Here is a 22,317-nt window from a genome sequence, read left to right as displayed (position 1 = left end):
AGCCATGGGTGTAACTTCCTCTGGGGACAGATGGGTCAACAAAAAAAAGTGAATAAACTCTGCACATGCGCTTCATCAGCATGCGTGAGGTGATTTAGTGTGAACAGATGATGATCAGATATAAATGTCTGTAATAGACGGCCTTAATGGACTTGGCAGCTTGTCCAACACATTGTAAAACATATGAAATGTTGTTTTGCTCATCAAAGTGCTTTAGTAATATTATATTAATATTAGTATTATTATATTAATAAAAAAAGACTACAGAGGCTTTTCCTACCGCACAAAACTACATTTCTCTGCCTGATATTTGCTCCAGTTTATCAGGAAGAGACATTGGATGGGAATGTTGCTTTATTTATTTATTGTTTAATGCAATATTCAAGTTTTGTGCATGAATCGAGTTCACTTCTTTACATGGAATCACAGCTAATGGTCTTTTCAGAAATGTCATGTGACATGCCCTCTCTTTCACTGAATATCAGTTTTAATAATCAGTAATGACCATTATAAAATATAGGAAATAAAGGCAAGCGATCAGTGAAATGTGCTGCATCAGTGTCCGCAGTTACATTAATTAATATATTAACCTAACTTATCTTTGCGCTCAGCCAAAACACGTGACCTGAGAACAAGTAATAGATTTAAAATACCAAAGTCTGGGAATATGTCGCTAGATATAGACAACAAGATGAGTTAAATATCATGTTTAACAAATAAAGGGCTCTATTTTGACGATCCATGCACAAAGTCTAAAGCGCAGGGCGCAAACGCATTTAGGGCGTGTTAAAATCCACTTTTGCTATTTTAAGGATGGAAAAATCCGCTTTGCGCCGTGGCGCATGGTCTAACAGGGTTGAGCTTATTCTCTTAATGAGTTATAGGTGTATTTTGAGAATAAACCAATCAGAGTCTCATCTCCCATTCCCTTTAAGAGCCAGTTGCGCCACGCCATAGCGCATTTGCTATTTACATGACGGACTTTGTAAGTTTAAAAACTGAACGCTTCACTAGAGAGAAAACAGTTAAACAGAGCATCTGCAGCTCGAGAATGAGAGATGAGCCTCATCATTGTTTACTTTCACTCTCGTGGATAGGGAAACATGTTGTTCGCACAGATATCCATTAGCCTATACATAATTAATTTAGTTTGTGAAGCGCAAAGATTTGCTCTAAACTATTTCTAAATTCAGTTCTAATCTCCAGCAAATGAATAAATGAACAATAATAATGAAGTGTGGTCAAAAACCTGAGTTATATCCATACAAACATGCTGTGCCCCATATGGTCTAAAACCTGACAGGTGGACAAATGTAAGCTTGTTTTTAATAAAACAAATATAAATATGCATATAATCAATAATACTGCTAATAATAATAACATTATACAAATGCAAATTGTTCTGAAAAAACTGAAAAAGCCCGCCGAGATGATGAAGGCAAGTTTGGTTTTATATTTATATAGGCTAGAAAATAATAATTTTTTGTAATATTTTAATCCTTTATATTTATATATATATATTTATATATATTTATATATATATATATATATATATATATATATATATATATATATATATATATATATATATATATCCTTATTATATCCTATATATATATCCTTAATATTTTATTTCTTATTCATATGTAAAGATATTTGTGTATTGCTGTACATCCTGTTTGTATTAAGCATTGTGTAAGCTCTGCGATGGACAATAGACCGGCTTTGTTCTGGTCTATAAAACAGTCTATTTATGTTTCTACAAAATAGCAACGCATCAGCAATGCGCCTCAACACGCCTCCTTTTTTTAGATCAGAACGCCTATGGGCGCACATATGAGCGCAAATGCATTTGCTATTTAAACAGTGTGGCGCAAAACGTCAAGACGACTCTTGCGCCGAGCTGAAACTAGCAAACAACAATTGCGTTGCGCCTTGGGCCACATTGCGCCGGGTGTATGATAGGGCCCATAGTGAGATTATCCAGAGGTAGATCCTTGATGAACAGTCCGACGTGCACAAAGTGCTCAAAGCAGGCTGCAGTGCATGCCAGAGTGTGTGTGTGGTCACGTGATGTGCGTTTTCAGCGGTGTAATGTAGACGGAGAGTTGTTCAGAAACGCTGGATGTGGATGCGGATCGTTTTCATTCTACAACGCCGTTTTAAAACTAAAACGTATTAGCGTAAACAGGGCCTGAGTGTCACTGGCAATACTTTCAGTTGGCTTTTTAGCAAGACACTCATGCATTTGCTCTGGGCAGGGGGAATTAATTTAATTAATAAGTAATACAAATATATTTCATATTACAGTCTCTTGCGATTAGCTAATCGAAACGTTTCAAATCGCGATTGCAATTCGATTTCCATTAATCGCACAGCCCTATTGATGTGCCTAGACTGTGTGCGTGTGTGTGTATAAAGTTTTAGCCTAAAATACCTCACAATTAATGTTCTCTAGCTCTCTGAAACTGACCCTTTTAGGCTTTGATGCTAATTGTGGTGTTTTGGTGACTGTCGCTTTAAATTCAAATGAGACTGTGCTCTTTTCAAAAGAGGGTGGAGCTATAAGTGCCTGTGTGTCAGCATAGTGGCAGATTCAAAACAGGACTAGCATAATCAGAGCTGGTCAGGTGTGCATGTGTGCTTCAGTGCGAGTGTGTGCTTCATGCTTCTGTCAGTCTATGTCGCTCCTGTCGCTGCTTCATCTAAAACTCCACATCTATAATCCTCTTAGTCTATGCTGACATTATCTTCTGCAGCTCAAACACGCGAATGGCTAATGGACAGACAGCTGCTTCTCACTCAGGGCTGCTGTTTATGCTAATGAGGGAGAGATGGGCACTTGTGGGCGGGGCTTTACCCCTCTAATGACACGTATAAAGGGAGAATGTCAATCACAGTGTTTCTGCAGACTGTTTTGATCAAGCCTGATTAGAACAAACACAATTAATTAATGTTCACCATTAGAGGCTGGAGATATTCACACACTGCTGACACACAACTGGGGTTAAACCCCTTATTAAAAGTGATTTAAAGAACAGTCATAAGTGAATGCTTATGCAGCACCTGTTGGATTTGTTGACGCTGATGTCGGTCCCATTGGGGATCAGATCCACCACCTCTGTGGCTCCAAAATTTTCCTCTGTGATCTGCAGTTAAAAAATGAAAATGACTACACTTGAACATATTAGTTATGCTTCATTCTGCACCGTTATAAAGAGAGAGACTGCATGCAAACAACACTGGGTCTTACTGTGAAATTCAGGCAGAAGGTTTCTTCCAAATCATCTTCAGTATAATCCAGCAGCTGCTGAAGACTCCTGAACAACACACATATTAGAGAAGCATATCCTTACATACAACATAGACTGATTTGCCTATGAGGACAACATGTGGTTAGCACTGTGGCCTCAGAGCAAGGTCTCTGGGTCGAGTCCCGGCTATACCAGTTGGCATTTCTGTGTGGAGTTTGCATGTTCTCCCCCGTGTTGGCGTGGGTTTCCTCCGGGTGCTCCAGTTTCCCCCCACAGTCCAAACACATGCGCTATAGGGGAATTGAATAAACTAGTAGTGCATAGGTCTCAAACTCAATTCCTAGAGGGCTGCAGCTCAGCACAGTTTAGCTCCAACCCTGATAAAACACAGCTGATACAACTAAAGGAAGGTGTTCTTGACCCTTTTTAACACCTTGATTATTTGGATCAGTTGTGTTTGATAGTGTTGGAGCAAAACTGTGCAGAGCTGCAGCCTACAGCAATTGAGTTTGAGACCTATGCCATAGTGTATGAGTGTGTGGGAATAAGTGTGTATGAGTGTTTCCCAGTACTGGGTTGCAGCTGGAAGGGCAGTCAATGTGTGAAACTATTTGATTCAATCAAACTTTGTTCCAGACATTCAATTTGTGTTGGGGGAACATGAAGGAATTAAGTTAGCTTAGTTTTTACAAATTTAAGTGGATTGAACATTAAACAATTAAGTTGTCCCCAAAAAAAACCTAGGGAATTGTGTTGATTCAGCTCGTTTTAAATGAGTAGTTTGAACAAACAGCAAACCGCATTTTAATCGCATTGCGTTATTTAAAACTGCAGAAATAAACATCTTCAAGTTACATTATTGAAAATATAGCATGACTGATAATTCAATCACTTTGTGCATGTATTCTTGTGTTGCAAGCATAAAAACGCACCTCCCCACGTCAGGCATGAGCTCCTTCAGGTCTTCTAGCGTTGGTGTTTTCTTCAGGAGTTTCTTATAGAGCGCTAGCGGGAAGTTCAGCTCCACTATAGTGAGATTATAGATGGCCAATCCACAGACAACACCGATCAGGTGGAACAGGTCGATATCTTCAAACGTCTGCAGTAAAGCAAAACCCACATCTGAAATCTTACACACAGCCAAAAATCTCTGTAAATTAGCAGTTTTCTGTATTTTGTGATTCAGGTTTTCGTTTTTTCCATGTTTATTTCTGCTTTTGCATTGCATTATGGGATCTTGATCTGTCTTCCAAAAACTTTTAACCTTGAGAAGCGTGAAATAGTGACTATTATTGACATTTTCAACAGATTAATGTGCTATATTGTCTGGTTTGGTGCTACAAAACCTTGTGCTATTAGACAGACTTATTTCTCTAGATATAATATTTCAAACAACTAAAATGTCAATGGGTGACGCAGTGGCGCAGTAGGTAGTGCTGTTGCCTCACAGCAAGAAGGTCGCTGGTTCGAGCCTCAGCTGGGTCAGTTGGCGTTTCTGTGTAGAGTTTGCATGTTCTCCCTGCGTTCGCGTGGGTTTCCTCCGGGTGCTCCGGTTTCCCCCACAGTCCAAAGACATGCGGTGAATTGGGTAGGCTAAATTGTCCGTAGTGTGAGTGTGAATGAATGTGTATGGGTGTTTCCCAGTGATGGGTTGCAGCTGGAAGGGCATCCGCTGCGTAAAACATGTGCTGGATAAGTTGGCGGTTCATTCTGCTGTGGCGACCCCAGATTAATAAAGGGAGTAAGTCGAAAATGAATGAAACAATGAATGAAATGTCAATAAAAGTCACTTTGTTTAACTGTAGAGTTGAATTTTCAACATCAAAAGCGGACACAACAGAGATCAACATCCCATAATGCAATTCACAACCGCTAATAAACAGAAAACACTTGTGAATCACTGAATATGGAAACTTACCATATATAACATATGAATCCATTGTTCTTTCTTAAATGAGCAGGGACTTTCAATGCTTCTTCGTCTACTTTAAAGTCTATTTATATAGATTTAATACATTTAATATGTAGCTATAATATTTCTAAAGTAGCTGTTGACATGGAATTGAAGCAGATTTTAGTAAAAACCCAAAACAATACAAACATAAAAATAAAACAAATCAAAAATTAGTTATGTGTAATCACCATTTCATTCTACAGCTTGATTTTCTGTCTCTGAAAGCATCTGAGAGTCTCCTTGGCTGTGTTTACTTGCTGAAATGTCCACCCTGGCTTCATCTTCATCCTCCTGCTAATGTAGATGTTGGACTGAAGCAGCTGATGTTCATTTACACAGAGGAAGGGCAGAGGGTTGCTGAAGAACTACTGAGAGATTTCAGCTGCTGTCTGGGCTTTCACTGCCCAAATACACCACCCTTTCTTCATGTGTTCAACACTTTTTCCCTGCATCATTTCATTTTACTACACATAACTTCACTTGTAAACTAACTAGGTTTGTTTTCTTCACATATATGGATTTCTTTGGTTGCTGCCAACATCTGGGGAAAATTTCAAGTCAACAGCACCTTTAGAAATATGTTTTCTGAGAAAAATAGTGATGTGTTCAACACTTATTTCGCTCACTGTATGTGTATCTATAACTTTTTTCTGTTTGAGCATTATAAAGTCCAGATGATGGATATTAAAGCCCAATAACCTAGGTATTTTGACCAGTACTTAAAATACATGAAAAAATCTTGACTGTATTTTTAAATTATTAAAAACCTCTTGCTAACAAATGCGTAAAACCTAGGAGTTTGAAGGATAGTAAAAAGAATAATTTACAGTTAGTATTTGAGTCCTGCACTCAAATGATTCTTCTTCAAAATATGACTGACCATATTTCTTGTCATATACAGGGTGGGCCATTTAGAATCAGAATCAGAAAGAGCTTTATTGCCAGGTATGTTCACACATACGAGGAATTTGTTTTCGTGACAGAGCTTCTACAGTGCAACAGGATTACAGAGAAAGATTTATATGGATAAATTTATATGGAGATTTATATGGATTCACCCTAATAAAATGGGAATGGTTGGTGATATTAACATTCTGTTTGTGGCACATTAGTATATGTGAGGGGGCAAACTTTTCAAGATGGGTGGTGACCATGGTGGCCATTTTGAAGTCGCCATCTTGGATCCAACTTTTGTTTTTTTCAATAGGAAGAGGGTCATGTGACACATCAAACATATTGGGAATTTCACAAGAAAAACAATGGTGTGCTTGGTTTTAACGTAACTTTATTCTTTCATGAGCATCCTCACATATACTAATGTGCCACAAACAGGACGTTAATATCAACATTCCCATTTTATTAAGGTGTATCTCTATAAATGGCCCACCCTGTATACATTTGTTATCCTAAATGACATTTGATGTTGTTCAGGAAGCACTATAGTAACATTTGTAATCAATAAATACTGATTATGATATTGAATGATTCATCTCTGTGTATTGGATTGTGTCAAAGCACATTTTACGCATGCATTTTCTTCAAACTATACCTTGCAAGCAAACCAGATAAGCCTGGACTCCTCGTGGTATCTAAACATGCCATATTTCGGGTCCAGAAGTTCTTTCATGATGAGCAGGAAAAACTCTTTCCTCACACCACCAGCGTCCACAGCCTCCTCTCCAACAAAGATCACCTGGAAAACAACCAGATTAAAAACTGAAGGAGCACCACTGAAACATACAACCAAGGTTTTTATTTAATAGGAGGCATCTATTTAATAAATTAAGCGTGAACCTTCTTTGCTGCCTGTTATTGATCAATAAACAACAAAAATCGAATGAAATCACTCACTCTGCTCCTGAATGAAGAGCAAAATAGGCTCAACAATGGATAACCTTTATTTAAATTATACAGTGAAACTTGTATACAATAGGAATAATAGATCACCTTTTAAGTATACCTGGGCCTTCAGAGAGACAGGTTTACCTTCAGTGGCTTCTTGTAGTCCACGTTTTTGGACTTCCTCAGCACCTCCATGGAGTCTCCGACCACGTTTTCTCTGCGTACGATGAGGATGAGGCAGGGGTTCACTGACTCCACGCCTCCGCCGGACAGAAATAATGAGGTGAAGTTCTGTCTCTGCGCCTGATCCACCGCCATCTGAACACACGCCGCTCTGTTAGAGCACTATAGCAGAGAAACATGAATCTCTGACTGAAACGCATCGGCCTGACCTGCATCTGGATCACTGCATCAGTCTGCAGCAGCGCCGTCTTCGCCTGAGCGTCAAACACAAACGGGTATTTGCAGAGGGTGACCTGAGAGTCCATAACCTGTGAAAACAGAGGGTCATTTACTTGTATAAATGTGTGTAAGCATGGGACGATAACCGGTTTCAAGGTTTACCGTTGTTTGGAAAAGTCAAGGTTTAAACTGCTAAAAACTTGAGCATATACATATAAACTTGATGCATGCATACACCCACATACACACACACACACACACGTAGATATAAACTCGATCCTTGCATAAACACCCAGATTAACACACGCATGTACAACTCGATCTAGAGCTCTGCGCGGGACTAAATTTTAATCCTGCTCCTGCCAGATTTTAGCCCGAACCCGACCGCTACGGCTTATATTCAGCATTTGTTGTCCCGCTGCCCGCCACGCCCCGTTTTCTACCCACCGCGCCCGTTCCTGCTAACAAAACCGAAAACCACCCAGCTATACAGAGTCCAGACAGCCTATAACAAGCTGTCTGTATAAACACACACACATAAGCACCAAGCAAGTGACACACACACACACAGACAGCATCACGCTCTCTCTCATTCACACACACACACACGCACACACACACACACACACAGCATCACGCCCTCTCTCATTCACACACAAACACACACACACACACAGACAGACAGACAGACAGACCGACAGACACAGACAGACAGAAACAATCAAGCTAAACACAGCATCACGCTCTCTCATTCACACACATACATGCGCATGCTCACTCGCTCGGGAGTCGGGAGCGATATTGTTAGACCGCCCACTCCAGTCCAAAGTTACACCAGTTTCCGACCGCCCCCGCGCTTTATTCGGAAATGTATTCCCACGCCGCAAGAAATCTGGTAAATGCAGACCTCCAACTCGATCCTTGAATATACTCGATCCTCGCATAAACAGCTAAATTAACACTCATACACATACACTCGCTGCATGCTGGCATATAGCACTCGCGCAAACTTACAAAATAAAATTCACAAACATATTGATCAGGAATCTGGTTATTGCAAAGCTGATGAAACAGAAAGAATGTGATTAATAGAGGAACTAAATCTGTTAAATAATGAAAATGTATTATGTAAAATAATAGAAAATACTAGTCAATATAAATAGACTATACAAAATATATAAGAAATATTTTATGTTAAACCTTTTTAATTTAATTGGGTATTTATACACTAATATAAATAGACAGATATAACCCTTAAAGGATGTTCAAGATGAAGAGCAACCAGAACTATGAATATCCTCAAACAACCCTTTTCTATTGCAAATATTAATGTAGTTAATATTTGCAATAGAATACTCTATACTCTATAGAATACTCCTATATTCTATACTCTTTTTCATTTTTTTATTATTATAATTTTTCTGTTTTTTGTGGATGTCATCATTGTAGGATTTTGGTATTATTTTGAAATATTCAGCATATACAAAGAAAAAAATAAACTCACACTCTCTCTCTCTCTCTCTCTCTCTCTCTCTCTCTCTCTCTCTCTCTATATATATATATATATATATATATTCATTCATTTATTTTCTTTTCGGCTTAGTCCCTTTATTATTCTGGGGTCGCCACAGCGGAATGAACCGCCAACTTATCCAGCATATGTTTTACGCAGCGGATGCCCTTCCAGCTGCAACCCATCACTGGGAAACCCATACACACTCATTCACACACATACATACACTATGGACAATTTAGCCAACCCAATTCACCTGTACCGCATGTCTTTGGACTGTGGGGGGAAACCGGAGCACCTGGAGGAGAACATGCAAACTCCACACAAACTGACTCAGCCGAGGCTCGAACCAGCGCCCTTTTTGCTGTGAGGCGACAGCACTACCTACTGCGCCACTGCGTTGCCCTTCTATATATATATATATATATATAAGCTGATTCTGAGAGTTTTATTTATTTGATAGTTTATTTCACATTTCTTGTTTGTAAAGGCTGAATCCAAATAAAAACTGAACATAATTTTTTGTACTGTTTTAATAAAATAAAAACAAAAAATGTAAGAGCCTGGAGGTATTATGGACTTTGCAAATTCAGTTTGCAGACATTTGTGGGTACAGACATCCATTGTGTGCGTTCTTGGCAGTTTTTTCCTGTCTTTTTAATATTGTCCATATCGATATCATAATTCTATCGTATCGACTGAAATTATATAAATGATAACGTGATATTAATTTTTGCCATATCGTCCAGCCCTACTTAGCATCAATTATTTGATTGGATTAGACTATTAGCATCTTGCTCAAAAATGACCAAAGTATAACTGCTAGATCTGTGTCCATTCTCACCGTCTACATCCTCAGTCACTATTCCCTATATTAGCACACTAATATAATCCAATTGAAGCACTGAATGAAAAATCGAGCACTCAGTACCAAGGAAAGGATGCCGTTTTGTTTGGGCTTTGCTGGTTGATAAATCATTCAGATGAATTAAAGTTTTAATTTCTTTGGTCAGACCCTGTGATAGTTATTTTAGCGAGCTGTCTATTGGCCCGTTTCTACTGAGTGGTACGGTACGGTACGGTTCGGTTTGGTACGCTTTTATGGCTGTTTCCACTGTCAAAAAGCGTACCGAACCGAACCTTACCGTACCACTTTTTCGGCACCCTTTCGAAAGGGTACCAAACACGAAAAAGGGTACCAAAAGGCGGAGCCACACGCGCAGCTGAACGCTATTGGTTTACAGAGATACGTCATTCGCTTACGCAACAAGCCAGAATGAAAACAAAAACCCGCCATGTTTGAAATACACAGCGAGAGATTATAGCAGAATTATAAACACATATAATAACGAGCCATAATCGATCTGGGCTCAAACAAACCTGGTCGTCGTCTTGATGAACAGCCACAAAGCCAAGAAGAAGAGCAGATTTACCCTGTGCCCCGTAGTTTTTTACGAGCCAGTCTGAGGCGCGAGCGGTTTCGCTTTCTTGCTAGCGCTCGCGCGCGTCTATATCTGAAATAACAAACTTCTTGAGCTGATGATAATAACCTGCGCTTGATTATTGACGTGCTTTTGAAACCCGATCCTGTCAGACACGGACAAACGCGAGAGTGAAGCGTGAAGAAACAAAGGAGAAGCCGGAAAAAAGGAGCACATTATTTTTCAGCAAACATGAACAAAATGCCATGTATAACTAACTTATTATCTTCACCTTTTGGACTAATATGAACTGGGAATGACAGAATTACTCTCTAACAGAGGCTACATGTGCTGCTGAAGATTACAGACACAGATAAGAGGATTTCACTGACTGTAGGCTATATATTGTGTTGTTTTGAACCTAAATACTGACGAAATGTCTGCTATATGTAGTTCTTCTGTAGTTGGTAACATATCGGAGACTGTAAGGGGCTGTATGTGTTTATATATGTTCATTTATTTAGTTATTTAATATAATTACAGACGTTACAGTAGGCTGTTTCGCACTGTCATTGATCTGCAGTTATAATCAACTCATGTTCATAGTAAAGTTAGTAATAAACATTTCTACACAACTATTTATGTGTGTGAAGCATCTGTTTTGTGAGAAGAGCTTCTCATATGATATGTAAGTGACCCGTACAGCTTTATTGTAGACATTTCCTCGAGCGAGAATGACGTCGACTGAAACTTTCTGTCATACACCACGCCCACCAAAAGGGTACCCTTGTTAGTGGAAACGCAAGCCTGATAAAGGTGACCCGTACCAAACCAAACCGAACCGTACCAGTCAGTGGAAACCAGCCAAACTAGTAACAAAACAAAATATTTTGATTTCTGTCATCTATCGTTCATTTTTTCTAAACATTTTCAGCTCCTATTTGTATTTTCACTGCAGTTATTTCATGTCTAGATCTATAGATTCATGTTAAACACTACTTTGAGACATTGTTCACAGCTAAAGAATGTCAAATAAAAATTTGGTGGTGAAAAAATGCTTCTTGTGCTAATTTAAGAGCAGTTAAAACAGAAAACGGGAACACTAAAGTAAGGGTAGGGATGTGCACACGACACCAGGGTTAAAGCTGTCAGTAGAACAGGAATCACACACTTGATCTTCGAGTGTTTGTTATGATCATAAACTCACCACAGAGAACATCTGCTGCTGAAACCAGGTGACGTAATCATTCCTGATGTCGATCAGCTCGTCCAGCTCATGGATGTAGAACTTATCATACTGGATGATCTGTCCGGCGCGCTCATTAACCTGCAATGGGATTATAAAGACGATATCAGAAAAGGATCATGTTTCAGCATTAGTTAGTATAGTCCATGAGTTTAATAATGAACAACAGTTGAAGTCAGAATTATTAGCCCCCTAAATATTTTCAACCCATTTCTAAACATGTTTAACAACTGATTACTTGCTATGATGACAGCCCATAATATTAGACTAGATATTCTTCAAGACACTATTATTCAGGTTAAAGTGACATTTAAAGGCTTAACTAGGTTAATTAGGGTAAAGTTAGGGTAATTAGGCAAGTCATTGTACAACAGTGGTTTGTTCTGGAGACAATCCAAAACTAATATTGCTTAATAAAATTGACCTTAAAATGGGTTGAGAACTGTTTTTTTTCTAGCTGAAATAAAACAAATAAGACTTTCTCCAGAAGAAAAAATATGATCGGACATACTGTGAAAAAACCCTGAATCTGTTAAACATCATTTTGGGAAATATTTAAAAATGAAAAAACTAAAATTAACAGGAGGACATATAGTTTTGCCTGTTATTCATTAATATAGTTTCATTAGAATGAAAAGTATGTATATACTTAAGTTAATCACTAAAATAATCATCAATGCGTTATTAAAATGAAAAGCTGAATCTTTGAAAAATCAAATGTGCATTAGAAAACATGAATTAATAATGAACTGTTGTTAATTAATATTGGCTAACGTAACAAGGAACACATCCGGTGGTTGTTGTTATTTAATGCATTAAAGGGCACCTATGGTAAAAAATCTACTTTTCAAGCTGTTTGGACAGACATATGTGCATGTATGGTGTATAGAGCGTCATATTGGGGTGATATAAACACACCCAGTGCTTTTTTTTCAATTTAACAACATAAAAAACGGTGGACCAATTGGAGCGGTTTTCAAATCGACCGCAACTTTACGTAGAAGAGCAGTCCCCCCGCCCACCAACATTGATTGACAGGCGCGTCATCATATCCTCAGTTTGTTGATTCACGTCCGCCATTTTCAGCGTGAGTCGAAGCGATATCACTAAAGGAACACCCTAGCTCTATTTTTAGACGCAAGGCTCATTGGGCTCAACACAAGATCAATATTCTCCACATTATCGCTCTAATCGGAATTATTGGTTGTATCTTTAGGTAGGTTTGCAAACATGTGCACTCCTCATTGAGTCTACCTTATACTTCAGCCGTTTGCATTTCTCGCGATCCCAGAAGCTCCCTGTGATCTTAACTAGCATGCGTTTTAGAATTCTAAACATCGGTTTCTATCAGGGTACACTCAAGTCGACAGCTGGGCGCCGCGGACCGCTGCAGAAACCTGTTTAGAATTCAAAAATGCGTGGCGCGACGATTCGGGACACTTCATGTTTCTGCCGCGCCACAGAGAGTGTCTGGTGTGCCGTGTCGCGGCTTCGAGTGGCGCATCCGGTGCCTCAGTCAAAGTTAATTCAGTGTGCGTGGTTATTAGTCTCGGTGTACAAGCTCGGTACTTGAAACTAGCACACAGTTGGCTGTAAAACTGTACAAAGACACAAATGATTTTGTACTCTCTGCTTGGTCTGTGTCAGAGTCGTATATGTACGACTGAATGCTAAACCTCTCACTCCAGCTCGTTCTCGCAGTCTGCCTGTCAGACTCTGTTGCAAACGCAGAGTGGGTGAGCTCATGGCCCCGCCCCCTTGTTACATTGGCGGGAAGCCGAAACTAATCTACATGTGAAGCAACACACCCCTAAATCAGCGAGCTGTGGACACGCCCCCAACATGACACTTTTTAACACATTATAATAAACAAATCTGAATTGTGTTTTAAACTGAACCTAAACTGGCACACTCAGAAGAACCATAGTATTAATATTAAATCAGAAAAGAGAGGTAAACTATGTGCCCTTTAACTAACATTAATTGAGCAGCATTAATTTTCCTTGTTTTCTAGAAATATTTTAAAATTATAAACCTTAAAAAAAAAAGGTTACAACATTTTTTGTCAAATTTTGGCTTTATTTGAACTTGCTTTATGTATTTAAGTCTTTATCTAATTTATGTGTTTATTATGCTTTCATGTATGTTGCAATTATAAGTAATTATTGTAAGCCAAATATTTGATAATATATTCTTAATTAATTAATATTTATTAATATGCATTACTGTTATTATTAAATGTGGGGCATTAAGTTTATCCATATAAATAATTGATGTAATAACTATTTTTAAAAAATTTATGTGTTTAATCATTTTAATCATTAATTAAGCAAATGATCTCATAATGATATTTTGGAATATGAAATAATCATTATTTTTATTAATATGTATTATTATTAAATATTAGGCCATTACATATATCATTTCTTCCTAGTTTTAAGGATGAATGAACTTTTATTTCATGCAAAATGTACATTTAATACCTCAATTACTGTATCTTGATTGTTACAGCAGATCTTATTTCACACCAGGTTAATTTTACAATTTTTAATGCACCATATATGATTTGAGACACATTAATTCTGATCTTTTTTTAAAGTTTTTAGGCCGAATGTTATTGCTTCTCACCGAGTGCAGGATCTCCAGCAGTTTAAGTGAAGTGTGTAAAAAGCAGGTGAAGATCCTCTGTTCAGAAAGAGGAATGCCCAGTTTCTGCATGCGCAACAGATACACCACCACCTCCTTATAGAGCTCCACCAGCCTCTGGAAAACCACCGGCTCAAATCGGGACCACCAGTTCCCTTCAAAACACACAATAAGACAACAACAATGGCTGAATCCAAATGGTGAAAAGAATACAGGGAGTCGCACAAAAACTGGCAAAGATCATGCACAACACATTTCACTACAGATTTAAAAGACAGCTTCACTACAGTATTACATGAAGGAGCTTTTGGTTTTTACTTGGGGGTTACATTTGGAATTTAGGGGTGCAATCAGACAAAGTTGGTGTCAATGCAAAATGAAAATGCAGTTAAAAATGCAAATAATAAATAATAATCGAAAAAACAATTAAAAATTACGTATAAATACAAATAAAAGAAAAATAAATAAAATCAAATATAAATAACTATTTACAACATTATTCCTATATAACTATAGATGGGTAGATAGGTGGACGGACAGACAGATAGATAGGTAGACTGACAGACAGACAGACGGACAGACAGACAGACAGACAGACAGACAGATAGACAGACAGGTAGGTAGACGGACGGACGGACAGACAGACAGACAGATAGACGGAAGGACGGGCGGACAGAAGGACAGACAGACGGACGGACGGACAGATAGATAGGTAGACAGACAGACGGAAAGACAGACGGACGGACAGACAGACAGACAGGTAGGTATGTAGACAGACGGACAGACAGATGGACGGGCGGACGGACGGACGGACAGACAGACAGACGGACGGACGGACAGATAGATAGGTAGACTGACAGATAGATAAATAGACAGACGGATGGACGGACGGACAGACAGACAGACAGACAGACAGACAGGTAGACAGACGGACAGACAGATGGACAGATAGATAGGTAGACTGACTAATAAATAGGTAGACAGACAGACAGACGGACAGATAGACAGACAGACAGAAAGATAGACAGATAGGTTGACAGACGGACGGACAGACAGATAGATAGATAGACAGACAGACAGAGAGACGGACAGACAAACGGACGGACAGACAGGTAGACAGACAGACAGACGGACAGACAGATAGGTAGACGGACGGACAGATAGATAGGTAGACGGACAGAAAGACAAAGATAGACAGATAGGTAGACAGACAGACGGACGGACAGATAGATAGGTAGACAGACAAAGATAGACAGATAGGTAAACAGACAGACAGACAGACAGACAAAGATAGACAGATAGGTAGACAGACAGACGGACGGACGGACGGACGGACAGACAGATAAATAGACAAAAATAAAAAGTCATGCATTAAAATTAAACAACAAGAAAATTATATCCTAAAAGTATCAAATCACTTCATACTGTACATGAAAATTAGTAAATGGGTAAAGCATGAGCAATTTCCTCATGAGATTCATAAATAACTTCTCACATACGTTTACAAACAGTGACATTTTTTGCTAAATTGGCATAACATTTAATGCAATTCAAAAATTACAGAAAATGCTAAACACATATTAAATGAAGTGCTAACTATGGAAGTGGGATAATACAGCCCCATCTGATTGGTCAAATGTGGATAAACAACCTATGCATGCACCGTACAAATGCTTGGCACATGACAAATGTAATTCATCACACCTCTCTATAATACAGATGTTGCATATACTGCTATCTGAAGAATAATATATTGTGCAGCACTTGAACCTATTTAAATAAATATATTTTAAAAATAGAAGTAGTGAATGCAAATAGACAAGTGTATGTACAGGTATATTACTATATACAACGTTATGTGTGCAGCTGATGTGCAAATTGACATGTAAAGTGTGTTGTTAAATAAGTGTATATGTGTATAAAAGTGTATAGCAAGTAGTGATGTTGGTTCCGCAATTATTATTATCAAGTGTTCATGAGATGGATTGCCTGAGGGAAGAAACTGTTTCTGTGTCGGGCTGTTCTGGTGCGCAGTGCTCTGTAGCGTCGACCAGAAGGTAACAGTTCAAAGAGGCAGTGTGCTGGGTGTGAGGGGTCCAGAGTGATTTTGGCAGCCCTTCTGCTCGCTCTGGATAAGTACAGTTCTTGGGGAGTAGGAAGGGTTGTACCAGTGATTCGCTCAGCAGTCCGAACTATTCAACGTAGTCTTCGGAGGTCGTATTTAGTAGCTGAGCTAAACCAGACAGTTATTGATGTGCAGATGACTGATTCAATGATGGAGGTGTAGAACTGTTTCAGCAGCTCCTTTGGGAGGTTAAACTTCCTCAGCTGACGAAGAAAGTACAGCCTCTGTTGAGCTTTTTTGACAATGGAGTCAATGTGAGTGTCCCACTTCAGGTCCTGAGAGATGGTGGTACCCAGGAGCCTGAATGACTCCGTCTGCTTACAGACTTAACTAGGTTAAAGGCTTAACTAGGTTAATTAGGGTAAAGTTAGGGTAATTAGGCAAGTCATTGTATAACAGTGGTTTGTTCTGGAGACAATCTAAAACAAATATTGCTCAATAAAACTGACCTTAAAATGGCTTTAGACAATGAAAAACTTTTATTCTAGCTGAAATAACACAAGTAAGACTTTCTCCAGAAGATTAAATATTATAGGAAATACTGTAAAAATTTTGAAACTTCAATCTTTCACAGGAGGGCGAATAATTTTGACTTCAACTCTAAATTGAGGAAGGTGAACATACCGAGCACTTTGATAGGAGCGTCTTTCAGGCTGACGATGGCTTTGGCGAAGGGAATAGTTAACGTGGTGTAGTTGTTGGGGTTGCAGAGAAGTGGACACTCAGGCAGGGTCAGGTACAGTCTCAGAGCCTCGATGTCTGGAGGAGAACTGCTTAATTTGGGAAGGAGATTCTTCTCCAAACTAGCGGCGATCTGTGTGTGAATAAACCACGCATTGATTACCACAGCGAGCAGGTGCACTTTCTATTAGCTCAGAAACAGTGAGCGTAAAGGGAAGCTATTATGCAAAATTCACTTTTATAAGGGGTTTAAACACAGCTTGTGAATATAACCAGCTTCTAACAGTAAAGATGTATTTAATCTATTTTTTATAATCACACTTGATAAAAACAGTCTGCAGAAACACTTTGATTGACATTCTCTCTACGTGAAAGCCCCGCCCACTAGTGCCCATATCTCCCTCATTAGCATAAACAGCAGCCCTGAGTGAGAAGCAGCCGTCTGTCCGTTAGCCATTTGAGTGTTTGAGCTGCTGAAGATAATGTCAGCATAGACTAAGAGGATTATAGATGTGGAGTTTTAGATGAAGCACAAATGAACAGCGACAGGAGTCTCCATAGACTGACACACTGATAACATGCAGACCTGATGAGCATTGACAACGCTAGTGCTGTTTTGAATCTGCCACTATGCTGACACACATGCATTTGTAGCTCCGCCCTTTGAATTTGAATTTCAAGTTCAAATTAAAGACCAATCTTTAACATTTTTGGTGCACAGATTTAAGCTTGGTCTCAGTTTGAAGTCAGACCGTAGCTGAAGTGAAAAGAGTTCAAGTGCCTTCATTTTTATGATAATCATACGACAATAAATGCATATATTATATTATATTACAAAAATATGTCTCTTAAAAAACATGTTTTAGCCTATAACTGACAGAAAAATCTAAATAGCTACACAAATTAAATTCCAAATTTAAAGTTGATTTCTTCAAAAAACGTGCTTTCAGTCAGATTTTGCTTGGGCGCAGTACCAGACATGACCACCAGATGACTACCAGACATGACCACCAGATAACCTCTCGCTTATCACCCTGTTTTTTGGAATAGAACCTGTATATTTTCCAACTTTTGACAATATTTGTACCTGTTACGTCTCAGGATGTTTTTATTTTGTATTTTCTCTTTCATTTTTCCTCTACAAATAATGACCATAATTATAGAGATAACGACCATCACCTGCTGCCAATGACGAACTGCTCACTGATTGTAGGATGAGAAGAGCAGTGGGCATTTCAGCAGCATGTCCCCACTAGAACAGTGTGTTTTTGTATGTGTATGGAGGCTCTTTTGTGAGGCTTTACATTTTTTTTTTATCTATTAAAGCATTATCTGTTGATTAAGAGCTTTAATCTGTTTAAGTCCTGTTAATGCTGTTGCCCATCTTATCTAGCTTTAGCTCTAGAAACTCTTTTTTGGTTGTAAGTTTACTTTAGTTTTTTTTCAATACTGCTTTGTTATTGACTCTTTACTTATTGTTAATTTGGGATTGGATTAGTAGAGAGGGGGGTGCCATTTTTTCTTTTGGTACCCGTTTTCTCCTGTTTACGTTAGTAATGGAGTGAAGGGTATTTTTGATGTATTTTTCTTTTCTTTGATAGATTATTTAGTTCCTTCCTTTCTATCATTTAGAGAACATTTTGGTTGTTGTTTTGTATTGAACTTCCTCTTGAAGCTATCGTGGAACCCTCCCTAATCGTTCAATAAATCTTTTGTAAATCTTTATTCAAGTTGTATTTTCTTTCGTTTAGTCCTAATGGGACGTCATTGCTGACACACACACAAACTCCACTAACATTCTGTTGCGTACCTGTGCTCCCCTAGACAGAATCAAGGGAACGTAACAGTAACGTAAACATAACATTTCTACATTTAGGGGCAGTTTGTTGGAATTTGATTTGAGTTCAGCCACTAAAAACATCAAAAATAATTGTCTACATGTTGATTGCTGTAGCAAAGTAATGCTTTACGACTCTGGTGATGATTCTAGTTGGAAATTAATGAGTAACTGTTGCTCAGCAACATCTATTACTGATACAGATCTAATACAGCTATCAAAGGCCGCATTTACACTACACTGTTTAAGTGACTCAATTCCGATTTGTTTCTCCCATGTGGCACAGATCGGATATGGCCCATGTACGTGTAAGCAGGAACAAATCACATGGATTCCGATTTACTCAAATCAGATTCAGGCCTTGTTTGTATGTGGAAATTTATCCGATATGAATCGGATCTGTGTTCTCGTGTCTGCAGTGCAACCAATATAAACTAATATAAAACTAGTGCATACATCACATGCATAAATCACGCAATGGACATGACATTAAGATGCCTAAAGGTTTAAAAAAGACTACATATCAAAAGAAGATAGACAAATGAGAAGCTTTCTGTCATAAACTACAGTAAAACAGCTTGTCAAAAGCTGTGAACAGATTACATACAGGAACAGAGAAAAAAAAAACGCTCTTTAATTATCAGCTGTCAGTCAGCGCCCGCTCTTTTTGTCCTGGTCATTGCGCCTTTGCCGTGTGCTGTGTTAATGCAGATGATCGGATACGAGTCACTTTTAAAAGGTGATGTTAGCAGGTCATCAAAAAAATCGGAGACAGTCACAAAATCTGAATTGACCATCAAGATCTGCAGTGTAAAGGCAGCCCAATACAGATATTGAAACTAATGTTAAGCTTTTAAATGATATATAGTTTGTCATGATTGCTTTAAGTTTAGACTACAATATTATGATTTAAAAACGTAACCATGAATGCTCTTACATACAGTGGGTAAAGAAAGTATTCAGACTCCCTTAAGTTTTTCATTCTTTGTTATATAGCAGCCACCTGCTTAAATAATTTAAGTTAATTTTTTTGGTACACACAGCACTCCATACTGACAGAAAAACACAGAGCTGTTGACATTTTTGCAGATTTATTAAAAAAGATCAACCAATATTACGTGGTTTTAAGTAGTCAGACCCTTTGCTGTGACACTCATATATATAACTCAGGTCTTTTTCTTCTGATCATCCCTGAGATGGTTCTACACCTTTATCTGAGTCCAGATGTGTTTGATTATACTGATTGGACTTGATTAGGAAAGCCACACAGCCGTCTATTTAAAGTGTTCTGATGTAAATGAGTCTGCATTGCTTTCACTCATGCTGGAAACATTAGGTGACTTACGATTTGTGAGATTTGTGGGTGATCGGGCTGGATGAGTTTGTGGAAGAGCAGACGAGCCGTGTTAATGTCCACACCTGAGCACTTACTGCTCGTGCTGTAGTGACCTGGATTACTGGAAAACAACACATTCCTGTTAGAGAAACCATCGTCTGATTTTACAGAAGTTTTTCTTTTATGCTCAGCAGTACAAAAGATGAGCGACATCTAAATAAACATGTAAACGTGCTGTGCTTCGTCTCAATAACAAAACAAGAAAAAGGAAAGGCCTTAAGAATGAACTGTATTGCATGAAAGTATATTTATACTTTTACAAGTAATCTCTGGAATACTTGATTCTGAATGGTCAATCACGTATGCTATTCCATATGTGGTGTGTTTTTCCCAGACAGATATATAATCTAATATAATATAATATATTATATGTTTATATATCAAATAATAAGTAGGTTAGTGTAGGCTGCAATCAGCCTACAAGCAAGCTTTTCTGCAAGCTTTAAATTTAATTAAATGTGTAAACTATTACAGCTCAGATCAATGTTTTGTGTATAATAGTTTAGTTTTGTGGCAAGCATCATGTAATAAGCAGGATACTGTACATCCAGCTGGTTGTTACACAGAATAAACCCTTCAGCCACAGTCACACTGGAGTTTGATTATGGGGAATTCTGTTGTACGGCGCTGTGAAAAGGGGTGGGATTAAACAGGATGATTAGACATTAAAAAAAAAGCGAGCGATTGGTCCATGTTTTAAATTTCTGTGCAGAGAGCTCATGTTTTGATCACCTGATGTGATTTCGCAGGTCAGAGTTCACCAAGCTTGAACTTTGCAACGTAGCAAACTGCGAAACCTTGCACACGAGCTTGCGTTTCCAGTATGAAGCATTCGCGTGCGTATGAATGGAAGTCGATGGGGAGAAAAGTGCAGTATGACTGCAGCTTTATACAACAGCTGCTGATAAACCTGTCAGGCTTTATTCTGAGAGCACAACCGGCTGGATGTACATTATCCTCTACTTAAATGCCTTGATGATTTGATTACCTTGAAGACAGAAAGCTTCCATTGAGACAACTCGCAGAAGAAAACACAAGATCAACCTCACTGCAAGAGACACAAAACACACATAACTGACATGATAATCAGACAGGAGAGGAAAAAATAAATGAAAACTATTAATATAAATACAACAAAAAATATATTTGAGTCCACTGACTGGCAATAAAAATCAGTCTATTTTTAATATGCTTTTCATTTGGCATTATACCAGTGGCGTAGCTGTGATGATCCGCGTGATGATCAACCGCAACCCCTCTGTTCTTTAGTTCTGGATTGCCTCAACCCCACCCCCCCTCCACCCCACCGCTCTTAAGTTCGCCATCGCCCCGCCCCCCCACTATTATGAGCACTTTTCGCGATTGCCTCTGCCCCCGCCCTTCAGTTCGCGATCGCCTCCAATCCCCCACCCCCCACAGTATGCTGTTTCTAGCACATCTGACCCATGAATCCAGCTCGTGTAATCTTTATTTAATAATGCATAAATCTAATAAAACAGTATAGGACAGACATGACTTAAGGCCCGTTCCCACAAAGCATGATAACTAATAATATAAACATAACAATAAATACATTCGAGTCCACTGATGAGCAATAAAAATCTGTTTATTTTTTATTTATTCTTTTTATTTGGCATTTTCCTTTTGAAAACAGCAGGTGACCTCAGTGTGCTGTTATTAGTGCATGTGACCAGTGAATCCAGCTCATGCAATCTTCATTTAATACTACATAAATCTAATAAAAACAGTAAATTTAGCGATCATGGTCAGTGTTGTGGACTAAAAACAACAATTAATACTTTGCAAAGCACTTTTAAAGGGGACAACACAAAGAAAACAAAACTAGCACTAGAAACCTGAGGTACTCTTAATTTTATACCTAAATTTGTTGACCTGGCTTGAATAAATTTAGTTTTATCATTTCCCCCCATGGTATAACCAATCGTTTTCTTTATAATAGTCTTTGAAAAGAGGACTTAACATCAGGCAGAGCTTCTAAA

The 22,317-nt window shown here is 38.5% G+C and overlaps 1 protein-coding gene across 2 annotated transcripts in view; it reads right to left on the bottom strand.

The window, feature by feature from the left end:
- Positions 1–22,317, bottom strand: part of herc4 (HECT and RLD domain containing E3 ubiquitin protein ligase 4) — a 47,251-nt gene that overhangs the window by 4,475 nt on the left and 20,459 nt on the right. For both annotated transcript variants that reach the window (XM_056470578.1, XM_056470579.1), the window contains exons 11-21: positions 21,306–21,365; positions 20,267–20,378; positions 17,028–17,217; positions 14,261–14,433; positions 11,594–11,713; positions 7,443–7,541; positions 7,195–7,368; positions 6,758–6,901; positions 4,187–4,353; positions 3,254–3,320; positions 3,067–3,149 (exon numbers count right to left, since the gene is read on the bottom strand). In XM_056470578.1, coding sequence (XP_056326553.1) covers positions 3,067–3,149; positions 3,254–3,320; positions 4,187–4,353; positions 6,758–6,901; positions 7,195–7,368; positions 7,443–7,541; positions 11,594–11,713; positions 14,261–14,433; positions 17,028–17,217; positions 20,267–20,378; positions 21,306–21,365 — 1,389 coding nt within the window. The remainder of the gene's footprint in view (positions 1–3,066; positions 3,150–3,253; positions 3,321–4,186; positions 4,354–6,757; positions 6,902–7,194; positions 7,369–7,442; positions 7,542–11,593; positions 11,714–14,260; positions 14,434–17,027; positions 17,218–20,266; positions 20,379–21,305; positions 21,366–22,317) is intronic.

The sequence above is a fragment of the Danio aesculapii genome, chromosome 13 (assembly GCF_903798145.1).
Source record: "Danio aesculapii chromosome 13, fDanAes4.1, whole genome shotgun sequence".
Lineage (NCBI taxonomy): Eukaryota > Metazoa > Chordata > Actinopteri > Cypriniformes > Danionidae > Danio > Danio aesculapii.
The sequence above is the reverse complement of the archived record's forward strand: the minus strand, read 5'-3'. Positions and strand labels throughout refer to the sequence as shown.